We start from the raw sequence: 27,927 nt of genomic DNA, 5'->3' as shown, positions 1-27,927 counted from the left end.
CCTCTGTGCGCATCTGTCTCTCTGTCTGTGTGTCTGTGTCTCTCTCTCTTTGTCCCTCTCTGTCCCTCTCTCTTTCTCTATGTGTGTCTCTCTTTATTTGTGTCTGTCTCTCTCTGTCAATGACCTCCCCTCTCTGTCTGTCTGTCTGTCTCTCTCTCTCTCTGTCTCTCTCTGTCTTTTAGGAACAGTTAAACTGAAACTCACTTACAGCACTCAATATATTTTGCAGAAAGCTTAGCTTTCAAATGATTTTTTGTGGTCAGTGTAAACCCGCTTGTGTTTGGTCTCCGCTCCTTGTCGTGTAGTTGATACTTTCCTTCTTGTTTCCTCCTGATGGCTTTATGTTTATATCCTACAGACAAGACTTTCATCATCTTTTGTTAACTAAGCCATCATTTCCACACCAGCAAGCAACATGCTATCGTTATTTTAAGTTAAGTTGTCTTTATTTTGTCACATACACGTTACTGCAGAGTGAAATTCTTTCTTCTCATATCCCATCCTTGGGGGTTGAGGTCAGAGCGTAGGGTCAGCCATGATGCAGCACCCCTGGAGCAGGGTGGGTTGGGGGCCTTGCTCAAGGGCCCAATGGTGGCGGTGCTGGAGCTTGAATCCCAATCTTCTGGTCATCAGCCCAGAGCCTTAACCACTTGAGCTACAGTTTTATCTCGTTTCTGTCAAAAAAATTTTCACCACATTACACGTGATAGAGAAAAAACAGTCGCTATGCTTTTAGTTAAAAGCAGTTGAATCATCTTTTATTCTTCTCTACCTTGTTTGCTGTGTTTTCAGGTGTTGTATGATGTGAGAGGCATCCTGGAGAAGAACAGAGATACGTTTCGAGACGATATCCTGAACATGCTGAAGGACAGCAGGTCTGAAACAAACACACAACAATAAACATGTGGTGAGAACACATGATACAAGCCACATCAATGCTAATGTGTGTGTGTGTGTGTGTGAGCCAGGCTGGACTTCATCTATGACCTGTTTGAGCAAATGGGCAGCAGGAATAACGAAGAGACCCTGAAGATGGGCACGGCTCGGAAGAAACCCACTGTCAGCTCTCAGTTCAGAGTGAGTTCTCCGATAGCTTGACCACAGGAACACCATCTTCCTCTCGTTTATAGCTGTTTCCTTTCTACAGATAAACAAACTCGCTGCTTCTTCATGTTGTGGTCAGAATGTGTATTTTTTATGCGATTGCTCTTGTCTCCTGTCACTCAGGACTCTCTTCACTCCTTAATGGCCACTCTTAGTGTGTCCAACCCTTTCTTCGTGCGCTGCATCAAACCCAACATGGACAAGGTGAGATATTAATTAATTAATTAATTAATCAATCAATTAATTAATTAATTAATTAATTAATTAATTAATTAATTAATTAATTAATTAATTAATTAATTAATTTTAAAAAATATATTCGTTTGGAAAATGTTGCCAGTGTGTTACTCCTTCTCTGCACTCTTTCAGTCTGTCTCTCTCACTCTCTCTCTCTCTCTCTCTCGTTGTCTTCCTCTCTCTCTCTCACTCTCTCTTTGTCTTTCTCTCTCAGTCTATCACTCTTTCTCTGTCTGTCTCTATCTCCCTCTCACTCTATCACTCTCTCTGTCTGTCTCACTCTTGCTCTCTCTCTATGTCTCTCTCTCTCTCTTTGTCTTTTTCTCTCTCTGCCTCTCTCTCTCTCGTTGTCTTCCTCTCTCACAGTCAGATATACCATCTCATCGGAATCTGCTTTTTTTTCCCTTTTCTCTCTCTAGACACCCAACAGGTTCGACCCGGAGGTGGTTCTGAATCAGCTGCGTTACTCCGGCATGCTGGAGACGGTGAAGATCCGGCGCGCAGGGTTTCCGGTCAGACGCACTTTTAAAGACTTCATGAGCAGGTAAAGGTCTAGTAAACATGATCCACTGCACCGTTTCTACAACCTCGGAGAGTTTATTCACCCACAGCTACGTCGTGTTACTGTTTATATGAAGGTATAAGATTATTCTGAAGGAAGGCTCGAAAACGGCAGCAGCTGATGGAGATGAGAAGAAAAGCTGCACTGATCTGCTCACCAAATACGACCAGAGCAAGAAGGAGTGGCAGCTCGGCAAGACCAAGGTGAGTCCACGCCTCCTTCAGCTCCTTCTTCCACTGAGTGTTTTCACAGGGGAGGTCTTCATTCTGAGACTTTGTCCTCTCTCTCTCTCTCTTTCTCTCTCTCTCTCTCTCTTTCTCTCTGTCTCTCTCTCCTAGGTGTTTATGAAGGAGTCTCTGGAGCAGAGGTTGGAGAAGGAGCGAGACGAGGTGCGCCGCAAAGCCGGCCTCATCATACGAGCGCACCTGCTCTCTTACATCGCAAGGTGTGTGTGTGTGTGTTTACACATGTGCACATTTAATGTTGGTAGAATTTAGCATACTGTATATAACACTGTATATCATTTTTAAAAATTGATGTTAATATTTATTTCCAACACCTTCTTACAGTGTGACTGAGAGAATCATTAAAACTCCTCGCTGTTTGTATTAAAAGCTCCGAAACATGTCATGTTTTTCTTTTGTTTTCCAGGAAGCAGTTTAAAAAAGCTCTGTCCAGCATAGTGACCATCCAGAAGAACTACCGCGCGCATTTCTACCAGCGACGCTTTAAGCGCAAACGCTCGGCCGTGCTCGTCCTGCAGAAGTGCCGGCGAGGGCAAGTGGCGCGGGGCAGGTGTCGCAAACTCCGAGACGAGAAGAGGAAAAGGGAGGAGGAGGAGAGGAGGAAGAAAGAGGCAGAGGAGAAGAAGAAAGAAGAAGACGGGGCACAGGTGAAAGCAGGAGATGCAGGAAAAGGAGAGGACGAGGCAGCCGGAGAAATTCAGGTGAGTAAGTTCATGAGAACGCGTCTGACTCTAATCCTGAACAATGAAGTGCATCTCTCTCTCTCTCTGCAGCTCACTGTGGAGGAGCAGAGCCGTCAGATGGAGGAGATCCTGAGGTTGGAGAGAGAGATCGAGCGGCTGCAGAAGCAGAGGGAGGATGGCGTTTCTCAGCTGTGTGAGAGCTCACGTCAGGAGCTGAGGCTACGGCGTCACGCCGAGGCGCTGCGTCTCAAAAAGCAGGCATCGCGTGTCGCCACTCAGTTGCTTGACCTGCAGAGCTTCGCTGGCATCCAGCCGGAACAGAAGATCCCTGCGGCGCCACCTTTACCCCCTGCTGAGGGAGAGGGTCGAGTCTCGCTGCCCGATTTCCCTCCTCCGTCTGAGGGACCTCCGGATCAGGAGATCTTAGGCACTCTGCCTCCACCTCCACCTGCCTTCGCTGAGGGCACAGTGCCATCCTCTACACCTGCTGCTGCTCCGACTGTCCCCACACCTCCACCACCACCACCTCCGCCTCCCCCACCTCCTCCTCCACCTCCTCCACCTCCTCCTCCACTCCCAGGAGAGGCTGCAAAGGTGAGCAAAGAAGTCTCCAAACCAGAGGAGAAGAAGGAAGAGGATAAGCCTGCCGAGCCTGAGAAAGAGGAGAAAAAGGCAGATGAGGCAGAAGGTGAGGCAGCAGATCGAGGCAGCAGGCTGACTGAAACAGAGGAGCCGATTTACAGCCTTCCGCTGGACACAGAGTCCGACTATGACCAGGACGAGCTGGAGGATGGTCAGAGCAGCAACACGGCCAACGACCCGGAGCATGCGCGCAAGTCCACCTGCACCAACGCCAGCCAGGAGTCGTACAATCGCAGCTCAGACTCGGTACCACACACACAAACGCACAAACACACACACAAATATGAAGGGCTAAGAAATAAAATATAATAAAATCTGCTGTTATCTATTGATTATTTCTGAAAGCATCAGAAATAATCAATAGATAATAGCAGATTTTAAGACATTTTTTGACCATTTTATTATGATCTCAAAAGTTCCAGGATTTATTTCTGTTTGTTTTTTTATATATTTATATCATATTTATTTTTAAATACATTTCATGAGTGTTTATTTTACTTTATTTTTAATTATTTTATTTTTTCCCATTTTTACAATGTATCCAATTCATTATTACTACATTTCAATTACATGTCTTTTTTTTTTTTTTTTTTAATGATTTATTAAGGGGGAATTATTTAAAAAAAAAAATCTTTTACAATTATATTTATTTTTGTATTTTTTGTATGATGCTGTTTTTATCATTTTTATTTATAGCATTTTCTTCAGCACTCGAGCTTCATTTTAGTGAATGCAAGACGCTCTATAAATAAAAGTTGCATTTATTTATTTATTTATTTATGTTCTACTATTATTGCTGATTCTGACTTTTTATTTCAGATACATTAAATTTTTATTTCAGGTTTATTGCATTTTATCGCACTGACCCTTTATCAACACTTCGTGTTTAAGCACACAGTATTTAAGCATCCTCCCTCTCTCTCTCTCCCTCTCTTCCTTCTCTCCTTCTCTTTTCCTCTCTCTCTCCCCCCCACCTCTCTCTCTCTCTCTCCCCACCCCCTCTCTCCCTCTCTCTTCCCTCTCTCTCTTTCTCTCTCCCCCTCTCTCTCCCACTCTCTCTATCTTCCCTCTCTCTCTATCTTTCTCTTCCTCTATCTCTCTCATCCCTCTGTCTCTCTCTCTCTCTCTCTCTCTCTCTCAGTATGTGGAGAGTGATGAGGAGCATGACGGTCTTGCTGACACAGATGAAGAGCTGTCGAACGGTAAAGGCAACGTGTTGAATGGTAACGGACCTCCGTACTTCCACAGCTACCTCTATATGAAAGGTGAGAGACTGACCAGAGGCTGGGCAGTAAAATATTACAGCTTATAAGTATACACTTCTTCATCTCTCTCTCTCTTTCTCTCTCTCTCTGTATAGCGGGTCTGATGATCCCATGGCGAAAGCGCTGGTGTGTGCTGAAGGACGAGACGTTCATGTGGTTCCGCTCCAAACAGGAGTCTCTGAAGTCAGGCTGGCTGTATAAGAAAGGCGGGGGATTGTCCACTCTGTCGCGCAGGAACTGGAAGATGCGCTGGTTTGTGCTGCGAGACTCGAAGCTCATGTACTACGAGAACGACAGCGAAGAGAAGCTCAAGGGCACCATCGACATCCGCACGGCCAAGTACGACACGAGGAAACTGACCTGGATTTTATCTCGTTTCTTTCTAGAGAGTCAAGTACAGAACTATTGGCACCCTGTTTGTATTTGGTCGAAATGGTCCTTTGAGTGAAGAAAACACTTACATACAGTTTGTAGAGAAAATATTGTCCGCTCATTGTTCGCTCGCTCTTTTGCAACAGATCTTGTCGTTGATGTTTACGTATACGCTCTGTAATGTGCCGTCTTCCCGTGTTGCGTTCAGGGAGATTGTAGACAACCACGAGAAGGAGAATGCGCTGAACATCGTGACTGATGAACGGACGTATCAGGTGTTTGCCGAGTCGCCAGAAGACGCCAGGTAGGGTCCTGATCCAGCTCACAGTCTCTGGAAAAGGGTTTCCTTCAGTTTGTCATTAGAGATATGATGCAGGAACATGTGACCTTTGTAGCATACAGAGACCAATATCCACAAAATCTAGAAGTCAGATGTGTGCTAGAGAAAATGTCTTTATTTTAAATTGTAATCGGCTTCATAAGCGTCAGAAGCTTCTAGAAAATTACATACTGCTTCTTTAAAATGTATGGAACATCTTATTTTCTGGTGTTGTAATTAATGCTTAAATGTTTGTCACTCTGTTTGTGTGTGTGTATCTCAGCGGTTGGTTCACGGTGCTGAGTCGAGTCCACACTGCCACCCCTGAGCAGCTGCTGGAGATGTCTCATGAGCAGGCAAACCCTAAGAACGCTGTGGTATGTTGCTTTAATCGTATTTTGTGCCACGTACTCCTCCATATTTTCATCAGGTCTGTCTTCAGGACATCAGACACAGCTTTAACACAGAGGTTTGAAGATAAACACACTGCCTGAACATCTCTCTCTTAGGGCACCCTGGATGTCGGCCTGATCGACTCTGTGTGTGCGTCTGATAATCCGGACCGGTGAGTCTTTAATGTCAGGAGTCACAGTGATGTGGAGTTCTCCGTTTTGACTGGTCAAAGGTTCTGATTGTTAAATCCGGGTTTGTTCCCACACAGGCCCAACTCGTTTGTGATCATCACGGCGAATCGAGTGATCCACTGCAACACGGAGCTGCCAGAGGAGATGCACCACTGGATCAGCCTTCTGCAGAAACCCAAAGGAGACACCAAGGTCGAAGGCCAGGAGTTCCTGGTTAGAGGTGAGTTAGAGGTGCAGCCAAAACGGCTGATACTCAAGGAACCCTTTTTTACTAGTAAAGAAGTCGCATACACAGTGAGGTGACCGGTCCTGTTTGCGAACCAGGCTGGCTGCATAAAGAGGTGAAGACCGGAGCTAAGAGCAGCGCTTTGAAACTGAAGAAGCGCTGGTTCATCCTGACCAACAACTCTCTGGACTACTACAAATCGGCCGAGCGCAGCACATCCAAGATGGGTACGCTGGTTCTGAATAGCCTGTGCTCCGTGGTCCAGCCCGACGAGAAGGTCTTCAAAGAGACGGGTGAGCTGTAGCACGTGACCCTTAGCAGCTTTTGTGGTCATTAGAAATGAATAAATTTCAGACAGTAAACGGTAACTTCTCATCTTCTCGTCATTCTTTTCCAAGCAGGTTTTAATCCTTTACTGGTCATTCGTATGATTAAATGGTTACACTGGTCAGAGTGTGTGATGTTGATGTGGCTGTGCTGTAGGATACTGGAACATCGTGGTTCATGGGAGGAAACACTCTTACCGGCTCTACACCAAGATGCTGAACGAGGCCATGAGATGGGTTTCGGCGATTCAGGGGGTCATCGAGAACAAGGCGCCCATCGAGACCCCGACCCAGCAACTCATCCGAGACATCAAGGTAAATCCTGCCATGTGGACTGTAATAATATAACAATATAAAATATAAATCTTGAAGCTCATATGAAAGTAGACACTCAAGAATTAAAAAATTTGTAGTGTTTCATAAGTATTTCTGTTTTTAGCCGACTAGGGGTGATATATTCGTTGAAAAGTTCTAAAAAAACCCCTAAAAACGGTTATTCTTCCACACAAATGTTTGTATCTTCAAAGTAAATGTTGATATCAAACCCTTTTGTGCTCTCTGAGATGCTCCAAGTGCTTGTTCATCTAAAAAGCAGCTCATATTTCATCTTCAGCCAGTAAAATTCATTGTAAGGTTCTCCAACAGAGGGAAAAACACATGGAAGAACCAGCTTGTGTTCAATTCCCTCTCTCCACTATAACCTCTTTTTGTCTTGTTTCTGTTTGTTCTTTCTTTCCCCTGCAGGAGAACAGCGTGAATTCGGAGGCGGTGGAGCAGATGTATCGCCGGAACCCCATCCTCCGCTACACGCAGCACCCGCTACACTCGCCCCTGCTGCCCTTACCGTATGGAGAGATCAACGATAGCTGTACGTGGTGATCGCGTGTTAAAATGTCATTTTCTATGAAAATGGTTTCTCTCTATGAATTCATCAAAATGACGTTATTTTGGGTCTTTGTCTCCATCCCATCAGTGCAAAAGGAGAAGGGCTACGGCAGCCTGCAGGACGAGGCGGTGAAGATCTTCAACTCTCTGCAGGAGATGGAGATCGTCTCCGACCCGGTGGCCATCATCCAGGGCATCCTGCAGACCTGCCACGACCTGAAGCCGCTCCGAGACGAGGTCTACTGTCAGCTGATCAAACAGACCAATCACGTGCCTCAGCCCAACAGCCCGGGAAACCGCGCGCACTGGCACCTGCTCACGTGCATGAGCTGTACGTTTCTGCCCAGTCGCGCCATCCTGCGCTACCTACGCTTCCACCTCAAGAGGTCAGACATGCCCCACAATGACACACCTCACAATCACTCGCCAGAATTGGTATCAGTCTCAGAATATGGTTCCTAATGATAACAGTCAGGAGAAAGTCTGATCTAATCATAGTGTAATCCCTCTCAGGGTGAGGGAGCGTTATCCCGGCACCGAGATCGAGAAGTACGCCCACTTCATCAGCGAGTCTCTGAAGAAGACCAAGACGAGGGAGTTTGTGCCCTCTCAGGAGGAGATCGCCGCCCTGCTGACCAGGCGTGAGATGTCCACCACGGTGTACTGCCATGGAGGAGGATCCTGTAAGATCTCCATCAACTCCCACACCACTGCAGGAGAGGTGAGAAAGAACAGCAGGTGTTAGAAAAAAGTTAGAAAGAATTTTTATGTCCAAATTTTTTTGCTCATCACCATGAGGAACTCTCATCTGTGTGTGTGTGTAGGTTGTGGAGAAGCTGATCCGAGGCCTGGCGATGGATAACAGCCGGAATCTATTCTCCCTGTTCGAACATAACAAGGTGGAGAGCCGAGCTATCGAGAGCCGCATCATCGTAGCAGACGTTCTCGCCAAGTTCGAAAGGTACTCAACACTGTTTCAACAAAAAACATATATATTTATTTTATTACATACAGTGTCTAATATTCTAATGATCATGACCTGTAGACTGGCAGGAAGTGAGGAAGAGGAAGAGGAAGGCCCGTGGAGGCTTTATTTTAAACTGTATTGCTTCCTGGATGTGGACAGCATGCCTAAGGAAGGGGTTGAGTTTGCCTTCATGTTCGAACAGGTGAGACTGTGGAAACTTGTTAGTCGTGGTCGTCTTTTAACGAACTCCACCCTGAATATCTCGCCTTTGTTTCCTCTCAGGCTCACGAGAGTCTGATCAGCGGCCATTTCCCCGCATCCGAGGAGACGCTGCAGCACCTGGCGGCGCTTCGGCTGCAGTACATCCACGGAGACGTGGCGCGCACACCGTGGAGCCTGAGCAGCGTGTATCCGGTGGCTCGCCTCCGCACCCGCATCCTGCACTCCACCAAGTTGGGCGGGTCCGGTGTGGCGGGAGTCGTGGGGATTGGTCCGGGAGGTCACACACTCGAGAGGAGGAGGACCAGCTTCCTGGACGGCACGCTGCGGCGCAGCTTCAAGACTGGCTCGCTGAAAAAGCAACGGGAGGAAGAGCAGATGCTGGAGATGTACGTTAAGGAGGAGATGTCGGCCACACTGACCAGCGTCCTGGAGAAGTGGAACCGTCTGCAGGGGATGCCTCAGCACCAGGCCATGCTCAGCTACATGACCATCATCAAAGAGTGGCCCGGATACGGATCTACGCTCTTCGACGTCGAGGTGAGGCTCGTTTTTTTAGCATGATATTAACAAAATGTGTCATTTCTATTATATTCTAATTCAAATAATTTATCAAGTAGCCAAAAGTCCTGAAAACACTTGAGCTAGGCTCTGTTTAGGGGTGGGACTTATTTCTGACCCAGAAAATGTATAAAATAAATAATGAAATAGGAAAAACCATTGGATGAAAATATTACAGATTATTTAAAATGTTTAAACTGATCATAAAATGATGATGATGATTATTATTATTATTATTATTATTATTATTATTATTATTATTATATTTACTTAACATTATTTATTTTTATTTTTTACTTAATTTATTCATTATTATATTATAATCTATTTATTAATTTATTTATTAATTTATTTTATTACATCACAAACTGTACCTTTAATATGATATGACACAGGAAATGTCTAACATGTCTGATTAATAAGTCTGATTTTACACGTTTCTATGTTACACATCTTTGTGTGCAGTGTAAAGAAGGAGGCTTCCCTCACGACCTGTGGCTTGGAGTGAGTGCGGAGAATGTGTCTGTGTATAAGAGAGGAGAACCCAAACCACTGGAGACCTTCCAGTACGAGCACATTGTCTTCTTTGGCGCTCCGCAGCCCAGCACCTACAAGATCACCGTGGATGAGAGGGAGATGTTTTTCGAGACTCCTCAGGTGAGTGTGGACACGGAGATGGTCCGAATGAACAGGAACCAATTGAATCCATCCTTCAGTGTCTGATGTGTTTGTCCTTGCCTGTGTTCGAAGGTGGGTGAGATCACGAAGATCATGAAGGCTTACATCAACATGATCGTCAAGAAGCGCTGCAGCGTCATGTCCGTCACCAGCACCGGCAGCGCTTGGATGAGGTGATCGAAACCAGCCAATCGGATTACAGGCTTGTGAGCGATGAAATTACCAGCGAGAGAAAAAGTCCTTGTGTTGAAGCAGGAAACATGAGCACACTGAGTAAAGAGGGATGAGAGAAGACTCAGAAACAGCTGGACCACAGTTTACTTGGGGAAACTTCTCACACTGCTCCAAAGCACAACAGATCCTGCAGTACTGTGACCTTATCCCACCCTTAATGCTGGCACCACCAATGCTGGCCTTCTCTTTCATCTCAATCTTCTCTCCATCATCGAGTCCTGCTCAGAAACCTTCATCATCTTTGCTACACTGTTCGTACTGTTTCCCCACTCCTGATTTCACAGTGCTGGGGACAAAGTGAACTCCACCATACGAGTCACACTGAGAGCCATTTTTTAAAGCCAAGGCCATCCGGATGCCACCTATTTATTTATTTATTTATTTATTGACTGGTTATTTATTTATTAATCACCGATCAGTATCAGAGCGACTCAAGTCTCAACTTAAATCCGTTCAACTCAAGTGAACTTGTATCAGTTCAGTTCAGCTCAAACTGAATTGACTCAGCTGAACTCAGATCAACCTAATTCAATTCAGCTCAATGAAAATGGCCTCAGTTGAACTCAAATCAGCTGAGATCATCTCTGAACAGCTAAACGCAGCTCAAGTCAACTCAATTCGGTTTAACTCAAACAAACTCAAGTGAACTCAATTCAATTCAATGTAACTGAAATCAGCAAAGTTGAAGTCAAATAAACTTAAATCAACTCAGAACTGCTAAACTCGACTCAAATCAACTCGGGTCGGCGTAACTCGGCTCAACTCAACTCAATTCTGTTTAACTCAAACAAACTCAACTGAACTCAATTTAATTCAATTCAGTTCAATTGAAATCAATCCAGCTGACCATGAATTAACTGAAATCAGCACCACTGAACTCAAATCAACCCAATTCAATTCAACTCATTTATCTCAGTTGAACTAAAATCAGCTGAAATCAACTCAGAACAGCTCAACTCAATTCAGTTTAACTCAAACAAACTCGATTCAATTTAATTCAATACATTGCAACATGAAATCAACCCAGTTGAACTCAAATCAAAAGAAATCTACCCAGAACAGCTAAACTCGGCTCTGATGAAGTCGGCGTAACTCGTCTCAACTCAACTCAGTCCTGTTTAACTCGGACGAACTCAACTCAATTCAACGCAACTGAAATCAACTCTGAACAGCTAAACTCTGCTCAGATCAACTCGATTTGGTTTAACTCAAACGAAATCAACTGGACTCAACTTAATTCAATTCAATTCAACGGAAATCAACCCAGCTGAGCTCAGATGAACTGAAATCAGCACACCTGAACTCAAATCAACCCAAATCTAATCACCTAATCAATTTAGCTTGTTTTAGCTGAGCTCAGAAATCAACTCAGCTCAATTCGGCGAGTGAACTTAGCTGAACTCAAGTCAACTCAAAAGAATTCAGTGCAATCGAAATTCGAAATCGAAACTCAGTTGAACTCATTTATTCTTTTCTCAACTCAATTTGGCATAAACCCAAGTGAACTCCTTATCAACTCAACTCAGATCAGCTCGACTCAATCCAACGTCATTGGCACAGCCTTGAGACTGACCAGAGACCGGAACTGTTCAGTGTTCTCCCGTTAGAGCGACAGTAACCGCGGCTGAGTGACTGTTCTGAAGCCAGTGTCTACTAACCCCTTTCTGTACATCACCATAACGACCTATTTTATATTCAGGACACAAACACATCCCAGACCTTCAGTGAACACACTGGAACGTACACACCGATGCACAAAATAGGCTAATAAACAGTGTGAATGCACAAAAGCCTCTACATACCTCCCAGTGTCCCCAGTACGGCGAGCCAAAACAACGTACTACTCCCACAATCCAACAGTATTACACCAAGCAAGGCCAGGATTAAACTGGGGACATTCACATAACCAGCGCACACTTTCTTGTTGTTGTTTTGTTTTTAAATACGAACTTTTGATCGAAAACTGAATCAGTATCATGTGTACCATGTGGCGTTCATTTGTACAGACTGTACGTTCTAAAAGGATGTGTGTGAATGCGAGTCTTAGCTACTGGCTAAGATACTCTTACACTCTTGCCTCCATTCAACCAGTATTTATACTTTGATTCCTACCACGAGGCTGTTTTAACGTTTTCCACGCGAAACCTTGCGAAAGCATCTGAGTGATCCTGTCAGAAGTTAGCAAGTGACAGCTAATCAGCTAAAGCTTAGATAAGAGAGCAGGAGACAGCTAATCAGCTAAAGCTTAGCTAAAGGGAGCGGTTTACATTTTGTGAAATAATGTTAGGTTTCAGACGTCCAAAAGAAGAGCAAAGCAATGACTCTGCTACGTAGTGTTAACGTTAGCGGGGCTAAAACTACAAACGATGGCAACTCACAGCATTAGCATTTCATCATCATGATGTCATTCCCTGCTGTATTCCCGCCTAAAGTCTGCGCCTGACACGTCAGTCTCGGGTTTATATTCCTGAAGCGTCATCAAGATGGCCAGGCTCGCCTACAGCTAAACCGCGACACTTAAAACAGAAACTTTATTTTAAAAAACTAGCAAAAAAACGAGCAATCTAGCTAGCTTACAGATACTACATGGGTGAAATATTTAAAACTATAACAAATCGTACCAAAATAATGGTGCTCGCTTTACCTCAGTAACAAGACACACCAATAAATCACTGGGTTCAGTGTTTATTTTTGTTTTCCTTCGCAATTAGACATTTCACTTCGCTTTTTTTTCCTCCAGCTGTTTATCTTTTGCACTAAAGAGACCACACACACACACACACACACACACACAAAACTAAGCAATGTTTAATCCAGATTTTAGAAACTAATAAATTCATGAGACAGTATTTACAAGTGGAAATCAAACACGTCATGTTTCCACGTGACGGACATGTGTTAAAGCGCTAACGTTTTATGTGAACTAGTATTTTATCCACAGCGCTGCCGAATCCTCAATTCTGATTGGTCTGCAGGATTTGCTTACCTTCTTTTCATTCCGAGAAGTCCGGCAGTTAACACGCTCATTCTAATGCGTCATCGTTTCCATAGCAACAGTGCACGCACACAGGATTTGTTTACGTTAAAATCCTGACGAAATAAAAAACCCCGAAAAACATCGATATGCTGATATTCTTTAAAGAGATTAGCTTTATGGTTTAAGATTTACGGAAGGAGTCTCCAGTTCCAGTGCACAGTAACAGCCATAATGTTCCGATCTCAGACATTTGAATGCCTTCAGGAGAGAGGAGTTTGCAAGGGAAAGTGAAGTAATGATGTTTATAGCTGCTATAACGTAGGTGATCACGTCACAGACGTTCCATCACGTGAAGTGTTGTTACAAATTATAGGTTATTAAATAAAACAGTCAGCATTTGGCTGTGGTATTAAAGGTGTGGTGGTCTAGGAGTATAATCAGCAAGGGGGTGTTTCCTGACACCCCATAATACTTCACTGGACAGAAAATTCCACTACAATCATATCACTGACTCTTATTCGTCACCGATCCTGTATGAGAGTCCCGTATGCCTGTATAGAGGTTTTTTTAAATAAAATATATAAATATAAAACTACCGTATCTCACAACAGTACCTGTGTAATTTTGCTGTTTGATATGCAACTGTTTGTCAATGTCATGCAATTTATTGATTTATTTTTTATTTTTATTAAATGTACGTCTGAGAATTTTGAACTAAAACGACAAGAGCGAAAAAAAAAGATTATGGATTATAGTGATGATGATGATGATGATGATGATGATGATGATGAAGATATAAGCTTATATGTATAGGTATGAGTGTTGTGATTGTTGTTTAAGGCAAAGATTATGGTGTTAAGGTGTCAAAGGTTGGTGTATTTATTTCTTCTTATGATGTGGACAGAGAGAGAGAGAGAGAGAGAGAGAGAGAGAGAAGGAGCGGAGATCAAACCAATGTGGAATTGAGATGATCTCTGTCTGGGCTGATCCAGGATCAGGTTATCCAGCTTAAACCTTGATCGTCAGACGCCTGGTGTGGGTGCTGGGGTTGTGTTATAAGAGATACGGATGCACAGAAATGATGTATTGGAAGTGGTGAGCGTGTGTGTGTGTTCTATCTGATTGAGCAGCTAAGCTAGTTCTTACCATTCCTCATTATAACATAACACACACACACACACACCAACACAATTACATGCATGCAACACACACACACACACACACACACACACACATGGCTGGTTCTATCTCTCTCACTCTTTACACTGGGACCTTTGCTCAGCTGCAGGCAGCCAATAAAGGGCCTGAATGTAAATCTTCCTCATTATCGTTATATATGACTCTATATAAGATGAAAACAATATGACCGTGCTTGTTTAAGAGAGAGGATATTTCTTTCTTTCTTTTTTTTTTGTAACTGGCTTTACAAAATGCTTTAATAAATTATGGGAATTTATCACCGCAGCAATTTGTGTGATTTATTTGTGTATTTATTTATTTAAAAAAGAAAGAAAGCAGGTATCACATCCTGAGGAATCATGAAGACAGCGGGGACGTTTGTACATCTGTTTTTAAATGTGTAATAACGTTCAGGTGATAATAGCAACTTCTAGAATATTAAAAATGAGAGGTAGGGGTCAACGTCAAACTCAAAAAAAGAGGAAAAAGGATGAATACGGTTAAACCAAAAAGAAAATGGTCACAGGATGCTCAAGCATTGTTGTAATCTTGGGTGTGTTTAGCCTACTCAATAGTTTAGCCTACTCAATAAATTAAATGAATCTTAACATAATGATAGATATTGCTAAGCTTATAACAATTCCAGTCAAACAAAAGTTTGTGAAGATGTGTGTTCACTAGCAGAACTTGTTTAATGTAAACACTTGGCTAATCGCCTAAGAGGCGCCATCTTGGAAGGGGCAGAATTCCATTCGTTGTTGTAATAACAACACTTTACTCATTTGTTTTAAACGGGCTCTGTTGATATTATGCAAGTGAATATTTTTTGTTTGAGCCTAGCTTGTTCAAAACAGATAAATAAATGAAGCTAATTGTTAACTCCAGCAAATAAAATAATTTAAAAAAAAATCATCTACTCCTTGTGCACCTATTGCAATAACCGTAATTAGGAAAATTCCCCCTCCAAGATGGCGGAGCTGTAGACGTAACCACGGTGCCCTTTTAAATATGGAGGGAGAATATCTTGCGTGATGTAGTGCGCTATGCCCCGCCCCTTACCGAGGGAAAGAAATCTGCCAGCGGTGTGTGGCTACAGGTGTAACATCCGCAGTGTTTTTTACGGAACACAAAGTGTCTTGTAACACACAAGTGCTGCTTCTTCACCTGGAAAACTCGTGGATTAACTTTTGTTTTTTGGACAGATTATCATTTTAAAGAAGATAAACATGAATTTGGAGATCCGCATTTCTCTGTTTCTGCTAGTTTGTGGTTTGAGCTCGACCTTGGCGCAGACTAACATAAGTAAGATTATACACCTATGTTTCTTTCTTTCTTCATTTTTTTTATTATATAATATTGATATAGATCACTTTTATGTAAATATGTTGTGTCAGTGTGTTATTATTCCAACTGCATAGCTATGTAATTAATATATTTGTTTTTATACACTACAATCTCAAGGGATCACCTTTATTTATTTATTTGTTTGTTTGTTTGTTTACTAAAAACCTTTTCTCTTTGCTATCTAATCAACTAATTTAAACAAAACAAACTTAAAAAAGTAATAACATTAGTGAATAATAGCTCTTTGGATGAAGATATTACAAAATATTCGACACATTTGCGGCTTTTCAATAACCTGACATAATATCTCAAATTTTTTATTTAAAACCATTTATTTATTTCTCTACATAACATCAGCCTTTCTGCTAATTTCTCTTATTTTTATTTGATCGTTTTAGCTGATATATTGAGACATAAGTAAAATATAAAGAATGATAAAGAAGAAAAAATAACATAAATAATTCAGCTAGAAGAAAAAAATCTCAATTATTAACTGATGCTTAATATTTTGTTCCTTTTGTGTGTTCACAAATCCCCACGACTTCTAATTTGTTATCATTTGTGGACTTTTCCAATATAGACAACGTTCATACGTAAATCTTGTGTCCAATCCGAGCTTGAGTGTTAAGTTTGCATTAAACGACCCTCTACGTCCACCTGCTCGTTGTCTGAAAGCCTCTCATTGTGCTGGACATTGTGAATGTAGCAACTCAGAACTCAAATCCCTTCAGTCCTTCACCCTTTATTCCTCAGAGACCTCGTGCAATCGCTCACATGTGTTGCTAAAACTAGGCCATGGAAACACATCTGATCCCTCAGAGCTCCGTGTGTTAAACAGACCTTAAATATCTGGCTCATGATTGAATGTGATATAAAGTAAAAACATTTATTCCTCTATCTGACTCTTTTCTTTCTTTAGCGTGCGAGAGCAAGATCAATACGAACTGCGAGGATTGTTTGACTAACGTGTCGGTAAGCAGAACCTTGTCTTTGTCCTCTCTTTTTTCCTTTGTTTAAATATGATTTATTCAGAAAACAAATCTCTTGCCTTTGGCATTAAAAAGCATCATTTTATAGAATTGTTGAATTCTCGATACTGATTGGTTGGAAGGTGCTGATCGTTTGTGGCTTTAAATTTTCCAACCCATGCACATTACTTCTTCTACTTCTTCTTCTTCTTTCTTTCTTTCTTTCACAGCGAATCATCTCTCTCCACCTATCCCTATCTCCTGCATCCTCAACACTCAGCACCCACTAGGTTCATATCCTCATTTATTACATCCATATACCTCCTCTTTGGCCTTCCTCTTTGCCTCCTGCCTGGCAGCTCCATGTCCAACATTCTCCTACCAATATACTCACTCTCCCTCCTCTGGACATGTCCAAACCATCTTAATCTGGCCTCTCTAACTTTGTCCCCCAAACGTCCAACATGAGCTGTCCCTCTGATGGACTCGTTCCTAATCCTGTCCCACCGTGTCACTCCCAAAGAGAACCTCAACGTCTTCAGCTCTGCTACCTCCAGCTCTGACTCCTGTCTCTTCCTCAGTGACACTGCCTCTAAACCATACAGCATGGCCAGTCTCACCACTGTCTTGTATCACCTTACCCTTGATTCTTGCTGATAATTTTCTTATTTTCCGGATATCTCTTTCCAATCTGCCTTCCGTCCATTTAAAACAAAAACAAACCTGGCCACTGAATCATTAGCAAGTATTTGCATGTGTATACGATGGCGATCGGCGTCACAGAGGCTCTGTACCACATTTAGGAAGGGAGATGAAGAGAGTACAAGAGAAGAAAAAAAAGAAGGAAAAGCCGGAGTGAGTAGGAGCTTAGGAATGGGAATCTGGTGTCTCAGGTGTTTTGTGTGTATATGTGGTATCTGTTAATCTCATCATCACACCTGAGAAACAGGTCTGGGTAGTGTGTGTGTGTGTGTGATATCATTATGGAGTATCTTTCTGTCAACAGTAAACCCTGTACATTACCATGATGATATTTTCAGATCTTTTCAGAAGTTCATCACTCAATGAATCTCTGACTCCGCAAATATGAGCTGATTATCACCCCTTCCACTTCCTCCAGTTCTTGTCCAAGTTTCACTGGGAAAGATTCAGTTCTTCTTTTCCCGCTAAAGCTCCTGAGCGAGTTCTGTCTTTTCTACGCAGATCCGCCGTTCGTCCCACGTGCAGCGTATCACAGCGCTTCGAGGAAAAACAAAACATGAGAAGAAAAGCAGAACTAAAGATTCAGTTCTGGAGACCAAAAGATTCCTAAACTGAGGAGTATTTTTAGTGGATAATAAATGTATAGTTAATCAATACGAACATTTTACAATGTCAAATGATGATTGATTAAATATAAAACATTTGATTCACTTCTTACTGGAAAAGATTTGATTCATTTCGCTCTACTGAATCAAATAACTCAAATGAATCACTCAAAAGAATCCCTGAATCTTTATATCAGTGTAATAGATTTTAGATACGATTCAAACAGCAGCTTGTAAAGGGGCGGAGCTGACCAAACAGGGAGCAGGGCTGAAAGCAAAGAGTCTTATAAGTGTTCTTTAGCCTATTAGGGGTGATATACTCATAGAAAAGTCCTAAATAAACAAAAAAAAAACGGTTATTTTTCTCCACATAAATGTTTCTATCTTCAAAGTAAATTATATTAAACCCATTTCCTGCTCTCTGTGATGCTCCAAGTGCTTGTTCATCTAAAAAGCAGCTCAAATTTGATCTTAAATGAGGAAAATTCTGTGTAAGGTTCTCCAACAGAGGGGAAAACACATGGAAAGCCAGCAGACTCGTTTTATATCAGCAAGTCATTCAGTCGACTTCGCTTTGAATCCTTTATATTTACATATATAAGTTACCTAAGTGAGGAGGTGAACAATGCAGGTCATGTACAGGTCCCTGTAGTGAAAGTGAAGTATATTTGTATCTTATCAGCTACGGCATTGAAGTTAAACACACACTGCACTTCGAGTCTTCAGCTCATTTCTCGCCTGTGTGAGTTAATGGTTTTTTTAACCCTTCATCAGAGTCACCCTCTGACCTCCGGAATGCTGTCGGTTGGATATTTTTGCTTAGTGGATATTTAAAACCTTTCAGTGCTCAAAAAATCCCAGTGATCCTGCTGTACCTGTTACGCTCGCACCTGTGACACACCCACTCCATTGTACCTGGTGTTTGTTTGCTTCAATTCTGACATTTTGCTGAGTAACTCAGGGGCCCAAGCACTGAACTTTAACCTCTGAGCCTTCGTGTGTTGATGTTTCGGTTTAGATCCTCATTCCATGCTTATAGAAGTGAAAAGAATTTATTTTTATTTGGAAAACCCGACAGACTGATGATCAGGGTGATATCGAGCAGGGTTGCCTAATAGTTATGACATATTCTATTGGGCGTGTGCAGATCATGTACGTAAATAAATGATACAGCTGAGAATCATGTGCATGTGATATTTTTCCGATGACTTTAGCCTAGTTTCACTGTTAATTCAATAGATTTTAATTATAAACACAGCTCATAGGCATACACCTAATAGACTAAACATTTACAAAAGATGAACCAATTATACACAGAAATCATGCACCTGGCATCCCTGATGTAGAACATGTAATATATATATATTACTGCTCAAAAGGAACACTATTTAAGACCCATTGATCTGGCCAGTTAAGTAGCAGAGGGGGTTGTTAATCAGATTCAGCTGCTTTGGTGTTAATGAAATTAACAACATGTGCACTAGATGGGCAACAATGAGATGACCTCCAAAACAGGTGGAGGCCACTGTCATTTTTTTTCCATACTCATCTTTTCTGACTGTGTTTCACTAGTTTGGCATTTGGCTAGGGTCAGTGTCACTACTGTTAGCATGAGGAGATTCCAGGAGACAGGCAGGTACTCTAGGAGAGCTGGACAGAGCCGTAGAAGGTCCTTAACCCAACAGGATGAGCACTGCCAAAGCCCTACAGAATGACCTTCAGCAGGCCACTGGTGTGAATGTCTGTCCAAACAATCAGAAACAGACTTCATGAGGGTCCACAGTCCTCTAGTGGGCCCAGACCTCGGATGGAAAAGCTAGGTGATTTTTCGAGTGTTTTTTTGTTGACAGATTGGTGTCAAGGGTGGTCTGTTCTATTTTTTGCCCAAGCTTGGTTGCCGACTTCCTGTGAGGAGCCTTGACATGAAATGCTTGGCTTGGGTCAGTTCTTTGTAAACAGCCATAAAGTTTACATACGCTTCATATTGGTCATATTTCTGGGTGGCTGGAACGGATTATCTGCATTTACATGATTTCTTATGGGAAAATATCTTCCCCATGTTCCAACATGACAATGTCCCTGTGCACAAAGCACAGAGCTCCATGAAGACATGGTGAGGAGGTGAAGGTTGGAAAAAGTGGAAGATCTGGAGTGTCCTGCAAAGAGCCCTGACCTTGACTGAACCCCACTGAACACCTTTGGGATGAACTGGACCTGGAATCTCCTCACCATTCCAACATCAGGGTCTGATCTCACTGAATATCTGAATGAACACAAATCCACACAGACACACTCCAACACATCTAGTGGAAAGCCTTCAGAGAGAGCGGAGCTGATTATAACAGCAGATACAGGGAGGGCAATAAATCTGGATTGAGATGTTCAACAAGCACGTATGGGTGTGATGATCAGGGGTGCACAAACTTTTGCCAATATCCTGTATAACAGACACAGACTCACCTCGTCAGTTCTTGATGTTATTACTCATCTGATGAACATTTGATTGTTCAGAGTTCTAAAGTGATTAAAGGTGTCTTTATCAGCTGGTAAATTTAGGTGTGTTGAGAACGTCAAGAGAAGCGGCACAATAGGAGGTGTGGTCTGACAGTCTGACAGGGAGCAGTGATTAGATTTATTAGGCTTCGCAGTTTAGAGCATTTTATAAGTCAGTTGCAGTGACTTAACGCTTAGAGTGAAAACCTGAAACCAAACCTGAGTCATAAACACAGATCTGAAGGTTTATAGGGATTTATTCCTCAAACCAGGGAGGTTTTTTTACTTACTAGAAAACTACAGCAACGCAACATAATTACTAACGTAAGTTTGTACTAACACAAATCTAACACAAGTCTAACACAAGGCTAATGTAAATCTAACATAAGGCTAACACAAGTCTAACCTAATCTAACGTAAGTCTTATGTAATTTAATGTAAGTCTAACGTAAGTCTAACACAAGTCTAATGTGAGTCTAACGTAAGTCTAACATATGTCTAACACAAATCTAACACAAGTCTGACACAAGTCTAACGTAAGTTTTATGTATATCTAACACAATTCTAAGGTAACTCTAACGTAAGTCTAACGTAAATCTAACGCAAGTCTAGCGTAAGTCTAACACAGGTCTAACGCAAGTCTAGCGTAAGTCTAACACAGGTCTAACGTAAGTCTAAAAAAACTCTAACATGAGTCTAACATAAGTCTAATGTAAGTCTAACAGAAGTCTAACGTAAGTCTAATGTAAATTTAACAAGAGTCTAACACAAGGCTATCGTAACTCTAACGTAAGTCTAACACAAGTCTAATGTAATGTAACGTATGTCTAACGTAAATCTAATGTAAGTAACATAGTAAACAAGACACCTAATAGACAAATAATAAAAATAAAATAAAATAATTCAGTGTTCAGGTCAGTGATGTTGAGCAGGATACGGAGAAGGGCGGAATGGGCAGCTTTCCAGAATTTTCCATAATATTTTCTTTCAGAGCTTGTATTTTGCATCCTACTCTAGTGTTAAAAAATGCACAATAAACACACAGAAGCAGATATTTTGTCACGTACATTACAGCAGAGTGAAGGACTTTTTTCATATCCTAGCTCATAGGGAAATTGAGGTCGGAGTTTAGGGTCTGTCATGATGCACAGCCCCCTGGTTCGACCCCCTGACCTTCTGACCACTAACTCAGAGCCTTAATCCTGGAGCCACCAGTAAAAGAAATGATAATGAAAGCTTTTTATCAACACTGAGCTTAAGTAAAGAACTTCTTCTCTTTTGCAGTGTCTGTGGTGTATCTCGTCGAAGTCATGTCTCACCTACCCTTACCGTACCATCCTGCCTCCCAGTTCCCTGTGTCCACTGAACGATGCCCGCTGGGGACAGTGCACGAGTAGGAGCCCATGCAACACCGTACACTTTATACTTCATTCACACACTGAAAAAGAGTGCTGTGTTTCTCCAGAGCGACACGGAAACCTCAGATTTGAGTTCATACATTTGTTTGTCGTTGCTTTGCATGTATTTAGGACAAAACAAAATGGAGACAATGAACTGTACTTAATGTGACCATTATTGTGGTCAGGTTTTAAATGAATAGTGAGAAAAAAACTCTTCTAGATCTTTCTGGATTGTCATCAGGATTTCATTTTTAACCCTGTGTTTCTTCTAAGGGGGGGGGGAGGCACATATTTATGCACATAGTTACACAGAGTATTTATAGTTAATGAACCTTAATGAATTTAAATTAATCTAATAGGCTAATTGCTCAATTAATGGACACTAAGTGCTCTGCTTCTTTGTTCTCTTAAATAACTCCAGTAAACTTCCAGACTCTGATCATTACGCTGTCAGTGCTGGGCGCCATCATCCTCATCGCCTTCCTCATCTGCCTCTTCCGCTGCTGCAAGTGTGAGAACTGTGGGTAAGTTCACCAGAATTTTTGTCTTATTCCAAGTAACATAGATGTGTGTCAGCGACACGAGATTACTTCCATTTTTTTAAGGCATGGTCTGAGTAAGGTCATATAGATGATGTCATGGTTTCATCATCGGTTTTCATACCGCAATCTGCCCCGCCCCCTTTTCAGAAACTCCATCCAAGAGCGCAAGATGCAGCAGAAGGCAGACAAGAGGACAGCCGCACAGGAGCAGCGGTAAATTAATTCATCGTGATCTACACAGTCTCTCTCGCAAACACACACTCACACACACAATGGTAAAACCCATTAAACCTTACAATTCCAATGTCATTATGTTCTCATAGAACTCATAGGGATCATCTGACTGTCTTTTAGATTCTTCCATGTGTCAAACTCACACACACAGACACACTGTTAGCCTCTCAGATACATATCTCAGAACAAAAGGCTGAATGCCAGTGTCGAGTTGGATGTCATTACATTTTTCCAGCACAAACCGGTTTGACCGCCATGCCTGCCTGAGAAATTGTGCATTTCTTGCACGTGTGTGAGAGCGTGTGTGTGAGAGTGTGTGTGTGTGTGTGTGTGTTTTTTGCTAAAAGAATGCATTTTCTTTTTCATTTCCAGGCGAGCTGAGATGAAGGCCAGACACGATGAGATTCGGCAGAAATACGGTAAGCACTTCACATAGTTGTGCTTCCTGGAACAAAGGCGGCGATAAAAGAATTCTCACGCTGACGCAACCACTTTAGCAATCAGCACTCCTAAAAAAAGTTAAAAGTCAACCTGAGCGTGTCTAAAACCATTATAACTACTATATAGTGCATTTTGGGAGCTGTAGCTGAAGAGTCTGAATAGAGCGTCGTAGCAGGTACTCATAATATTTTGGACGCTGATGGATTTCTCCTTGAATGAAGTAAAGTGCAGAAAGCTGACCTTGAGTTGTGCTGATTTGTAAATATGTGCCTCTCTCTCTCTCTCTCTCTCTCTCTCTCTCAGGTCTCAGCAGAGGAAGCGCTTATGCCAAGTTTGACAATCCGGCTTAAACAGACCCAGTGTTCCCCATCCCACAGCAATCCCTGAACTTTTCATGTCTTCTCCTTCGAACCTGAAAGCTGCACTTTAACACTGTCTGATGATTTGCTTTACCTGATGTTCGATTGCTCAATAACACAGCTTACTGGACGACATTAACTTCTGAACTCCTGAAAATAAACTAAATCTCCTTTCCACACCAGCTTTCTGCAAACCGGAGTGGATTTTATTTATGTAGGTCAACGTGGAGGTCATGTTTTTAGCGTAAAGACTCTTGTACTGTTGTCATTTGACTGGTAAAAAGGTACCAAAAAAAAAAAAAAGAATTAAATTCTTTTTATACAAACATGTTTCGTTTGTCCTTGTTTGACCGGTTGACCACTGGCTTTGTGGTTACATTCCTGAATTCATTTATTCTGTCGTCTTTGGTCAGGACTTTATACTGGTTTAAGGTCTCGAGGGGATTAAAGTTGAGTCTTTCCCAGGAAACCTTGGTGCTTGAGAGGCTACTGAATTTCTGAAAAGGTTTAAGAAACCCATTATTAATGGAGTCTTGTTTAAATGAATGAAAAAAACAAAGTTAAAAAAAATTAATTAGAAAATTAGGATTCCCACAAAAAAAATGCACGCAAACAAGATGGCCGCCAAATTTAAAACGTCACTTCGTCTTAAACACACAAAACTCCGCCCAAAGTCCCGCCCACAGAGGTTGATGGACAGGAGCGAAAGTCAAACTAACTTTATTTTTAACCAACAATTAATCATTAATGCAATTAAACATTTTTGTTTACTAAATGTAAACTCGCAATTTATACAATCAAACTCTATTTAATTTTACAGCAATACACTTGCAAAAAAAACAACAAACAAAACACGCGTCTAAAGCGAATTTCTTAATTTGGACGAAATTTTTTAATCGATTTTTATCCGGAAACCAAAACAAACTCCATCACGTTCTTCTGCCCTCAAAATGGGCGGCGCTTTGTTTTTGTGCGCGAGCCCGGCGCGTTTGAATCAGGAGGGGTGGGGGAAGAAGAAAAAAAAAGCGCGCACTAGTTACGCGCGCTCCCGTGAGGTTCGGGCCACGTGACCCGGCGACGTCCAATCGCGTCCGGAGGAGGTAAAGAGTGGCGCGTTCTCGTGGCGGCTGGGGAGGACAGGCAGTTGTTGAGAGCGCATCTTGTGTAAATTAAACAAATCCATTTTTGTGCAAAAAATGTCCGAGGATAAGCCCAAGGTGAGTTTTTTTGCACATTTTTAAAAGTACAACGGCAGGATTTTGTGGAATGTAGTATGTTTTTTATCTTGTGTGTATATATATGTTTTTTGCGCAGCCTCGCTGTAGATGGCAGATTGCGCATTTTGTGCGGGAGAAATGGACGCCGGCGTGCAATCATTGTATTTTGCTCCCGCTCTCTTCTCATTTATACGTTTAATCCGCGCGTATTTTTTAAAGTGACGCCCTTTGAGATGATTCGAAGCGGTTTTTCCATCAGAACCGTGATGTTGTTTGGTTCTGGCGCGATTTCCCCCCCTCTATCCGACGTCTTTCCTTTGCGGGTTTTTTCCTTTGTGAAAGCGAAGTGGCGCTTCTCGGCCACGTTACGCAAATGGCGTAAAAGAATGCCGCAAGCACAAGAGCGCGATTGGTTGCGTCCCGCGAACCGGCGGATTTAATACGATCTCATCTTTTTTAACCCTTCCTGTTGTTCGTCTTCAGTCTGTAGACCTGTCTGAAACCGTAGACACGGGTGCGTATTTGTGTTTGTTTAAGCAACCATCGCTTTTGCTGCGCCAGACGAGGTGCGAAAATGGCGCAGCGTACCCTACGCAAACAGCGCATCGCTTCAACAACACATGATGGATGTCTGAATTTTTATCGCAACACGTGCCTGGCCTGGGTTGCTGTGTATATATATATATTTTTTGCACTAATGTGTACATATATAAAAAATATCCATGTTATAAACTTTACAGCTTCAAGCTGATGCGATTTTTTTTGCGTATTTTGCGCAAGAAATCGGCATGCACGAAAAAAACAGCACGCGCACAACAGACCCCCCCCCTCTCTTCCCACAGAAATCATGTTCCCCAGACCTGATTCAAGGATGTAAATACAGGATGTGAAGCTTGTGTATTCATTTTAGGCCATGATATGATTTATAATATGTTTTGTTAAGGAGGGAGTGAAGACAGAGAATGACCACATCAACCTGAAGGTGGCTGGACAGGATGGCTCTGTGGTCCAGTTTAAAATCAAGAGGCACACACCGCTCAGCAAGTTAATGAAAGCGTACTGTGAAAGACAGGTGAGAGCATCGCGATGCTTATTCCTTTGTGGTCGTTACAGGACGGCTAAGAAATAGTTTCACTTCGGGGAAAAAATATTGTCCCTGGCTCTCCTTCCTGGTTTACTAGAGTTTATCTGTACATCAGAAGTCAGTTAGATAGCCTAACTAATAACGAATAAAAGGCATTGTGATTAGTGTTTAGAGTAAACTGTTGATGGTGCATCAGACGTATCCTTTAAAGTACCACATTCGGCGATGAAGGAAAAGTACAGATGTGTTCACTCTTTTGTTAACCCCATGATGTATTTTTCCAGAAAGCTTAAACCTGGCATGATGCACTGAAAATAACTGGGCTGACTGCAAAAACCCAGCTTTGGGTCTCTGTAGATTAGGTTGGGATATTCTCTCTCTCTCTCTCTCTCTCTCTCTCTCTCTCTCTCTCATTGTGAGTAAAATAAGTACATTTTTGCTCTGTGGCTCCAGTACTATCTGATAATCCAATATAATGTTATATGAGGTGGTCTATAACTAGCAGAAGTAACTGTTAAATCAAGCTCCGTGTTCAGGTTTTACCAAATATTTAGTTAGATACGAACAAGACCTCTGTATTTCTTCCACTTTCAATTAAAATTTTTTTTCTTTCTGGTTGTTCGAATCCTGATGGGTCGACATCTTCGATTGTCATTCTTTTATCCAGTGGCTTGTTTTTGCACTTACTCCCCTTATGCTGTTTCCCGCAGGGTTTGTCGATAAGACAGATTAGGTTTAGGTTTGATGGACAGCCGATAAACGAGACGGATACACCAGCACAGGTGAGCACCTTGTATTCCTCATTTAACCCTACGTTCACTCCAGCGAGCTACGAAGCCTCCTTGGTTTTCTCTATACACAGTTTCAGCTACAGAGCAATAAGTGGATTGACGTTTTCAGAAAATGTGACGCGACAAATCAGGCGATCAGGTCAGGACCAGCGGTCATGCAGGTCTGCTGTTTCTTCAGTTGCAGCTTTAATTAATTTTCTACATTTAGAGTCTGTTTACTGTTTTGTCTGGAAAGAAAATGGTTTCATTTCATCTTGTGTAGAAACTGAAGGTGAATAGAGACTTTAGGAAGAAAAACAAAGCTGGGAAAGATGTAGCTTGCTTTGCTGCTCTGTTAACAATGTTAGCACACAGGTTAGCGGAAAATCTTTGTACGATTTTTGGCTGGTTTCTCATCGTGACTTGTCTCTCCCTAGTGTGAACGTAGGGTACGGTTTCTTATAAGTTTTATTAGTTACTGTTGAACAAATCCCAATTATCCATGCTAGCATGCTAGTCTCATAATTTAATTAAAAGTTAACCATGATTGCTTTCTCATCCGGCAGTTGGAGATGGAAGACGAGGACACTATCGACGTATTTCAACAACAAACGGGCGGCCATCGCTAAAGCCTCTCCTCCACACAGCGGGGTTCTGCCTCGGCTGTTTTATTTGACTCGATCCCTGAAATGTTTAACTGTGCTGTTTATTTACTCCTTTTTTTGGTCATGTTGTTTTGGTTGGATGTCCTCCCTAGTTTTCATAGGGTTTGGACTCGCATTCTTTCTTTTTTTTTTTTTGGTCCCTCTCACCCTCTCTGCCAATATTTAAAGATACATGAGGTAACATGTGGCTGAGAGGTGAATCCAAGATGGCCGCCGTAAGGTTCAAAATGGCTGCCGCTGTATGAACAGAAGGCCCTTTTTTCTTGAGAAAGCCAAGCTTGAGTTCTCAGTCCTGATAAACAAAACGATCCATTTCTATCACCATTATCAATCCTGCCAAATTACGAGGATTTCTTTCTTTCTTTAATTTTTTTTCTGTCTTGTGCAGCTTTAATTCTATTTTTAATCCATGTCATGTTAGCGGAAATGATGCCCAAGGCAGCCTTATTTGGTCCAACTGCAGAGATTAAAGGGAACTTCGATCTCTTCTCAGACCAAACCCCAGATATGTCCCGGATTAGTCCAGATTTTTATTATAAAGCTCATAAAATCCCCGTTTCCGTCCCCCCATTCCGTCATCTCTCATCTTTCAAAGGCAACAAGTCATCAGTCCGTCAGCTCTGTGACGGATGTCCGTCACCCCGAAGAGGAAAAGTCTCATCGGTCCCTCGTAACAGTCCGGCGTCCGTAAGGGTTTGCGACTGAATCAGCATCTGTGTAGTCTCATTATTTTTTTTTTCTGTACTGATTTGTACATTATTTGTTGTCCTTTACTACTGTATACAATAAATATAGTTTGGTACTCAGATTTCTTGCCAGTGGTTTTTTGTGTCTGTGG

The 27,927-nt window shown here is 42.1% G+C and overlaps 3 protein-coding genes and 1 long non-coding RNA gene across 4 annotated transcripts in view; 3 read left to right on the top strand and 1 right to left on the bottom strand.

Annotated features, from left to right (window-relative positions):
* Nucleotides 1-14,542, top strand: part of myo10l1 (myosin X, like 1) — a 40,263-nt gene extending 25,721 nt beyond the window's left edge. Inside the window, exons 17-40 of the mRNA XM_058403374.1 lie at nt 793-875; nt 969-1,077; nt 1,228-1,308; nt 1,761-1,885; nt 1,980-2,106; nt 2,242-2,348; nt 2,555-2,849; nt 2,922-3,719; nt 4,615-4,738; nt 4,834-5,077; nt 5,319-5,414; nt 5,713-5,806; nt 5,939-5,994; nt 6,091-6,233; nt 6,338-6,532; nt 6,723-6,880; nt 7,310-7,433; nt 7,539-7,836; nt 7,964-8,171; nt 8,275-8,411; nt 8,496-8,619; nt 8,700-9,176; nt 9,663-9,854; nt 9,948-14,542. Coding sequence (XP_058259357.1) covers nt 793-875; nt 969-1,077; nt 1,228-1,308; nt 1,761-1,885; nt 1,980-2,106; nt 2,242-2,348; nt 2,555-2,849; nt 2,922-3,719; nt 4,615-4,738; nt 4,834-5,077; nt 5,319-5,414; nt 5,713-5,806; nt 5,939-5,994; nt 6,091-6,233; nt 6,338-6,532; nt 6,723-6,880; nt 7,310-7,433; nt 7,539-7,836; nt 7,964-8,171; nt 8,275-8,411; nt 8,496-8,619; nt 8,700-9,176; nt 9,663-9,854; nt 9,948-10,052 — 4,500 coding nt within the window. The 3' untranslated portion in view covers nt 10,053-14,542. The remainder of the gene's footprint in view (nt 1-792; nt 876-968; nt 1,078-1,227; nt 1,309-1,760; nt 1,886-1,979; nt 2,107-2,241; nt 2,349-2,554; nt 2,850-2,921; nt 3,720-4,614; nt 4,739-4,833; nt 5,078-5,318; nt 5,415-5,712; nt 5,807-5,938; nt 5,995-6,090; nt 6,234-6,337; nt 6,533-6,722; nt 6,881-7,309; nt 7,434-7,538; nt 7,837-7,963; nt 8,172-8,274; nt 8,412-8,495; nt 8,620-8,699; nt 9,177-9,662; nt 9,855-9,947) is intronic.
* LOC131361803 (uncharacterized) lies at nt 445-23,283 on the bottom strand. Its single transcript, XR_009206087.1, has 3 exons — nt 23,235-23,283; nt 773-877; nt 445-674 (listed from the first exon to the last, which is right to left on the bottom strand). It is a non-coding gene; the product is annotated as an uncharacterized LOC131361803 (long non-coding RNA).
* Nucleotides 15,333-23,679, top strand: pttg1ipa (PTTG1 interacting protein a). The gene is made up of 7 exons (XM_058403375.1): nt 15,333-15,567; nt 16,529-16,581; nt 21,662-21,770; nt 22,199-22,301; nt 22,467-22,532; nt 22,926-22,972; nt 23,298-23,679. Exons 1-7 carry the CDS (start codon nt 15,492-15,494, stop codon nt 23,342-23,344), a joined length of 501 nt encoding a protein of 166 aa, XP_058259358.1. The 5' UTR covers nt 15,333-15,491; the 3' UTR covers nt 23,345-23,679.
* Nucleotides 23,680-24,413: 734 nt separating this feature from the next.
* sumo3a (small ubiquitin like modifier 3a) lies at nt 24,414-27,897 on the top strand. Its single transcript, XM_058403336.1, has 4 exons — nt 24,414-24,570; nt 25,514-25,642; nt 26,365-26,436; nt 26,991-27,897. The coding sequence occupies exons 1-4, from the start codon at nt 24,550-24,552 to the stop codon at nt 27,051-27,053; spliced, it is 285 nt and encodes a 94-aa protein (XP_058259319.1). The 5' UTR covers nt 24,414-24,549; the 3' UTR covers nt 27,054-27,897.
* The last annotated feature ends 30 nt before the right edge of the window (nt 27,898-27,927 follow it).

The sequence above is a fragment of the Hemibagrus wyckioides genome, linkage group LG11, assembly GCF_019097595.1.
Source record: "Hemibagrus wyckioides isolate EC202008001 linkage group LG11, SWU_Hwy_1.0, whole genome shotgun sequence".
Taxonomy (NCBI): domain Eukaryota; kingdom Metazoa; phylum Chordata; class Actinopteri; order Siluriformes; family Bagridae; genus Hemibagrus; species Hemibagrus wyckioides.
Note: the sequence above shows the minus strand (reverse complement) of the source record. Positions and strands in the feature narration are given on the sequence as shown.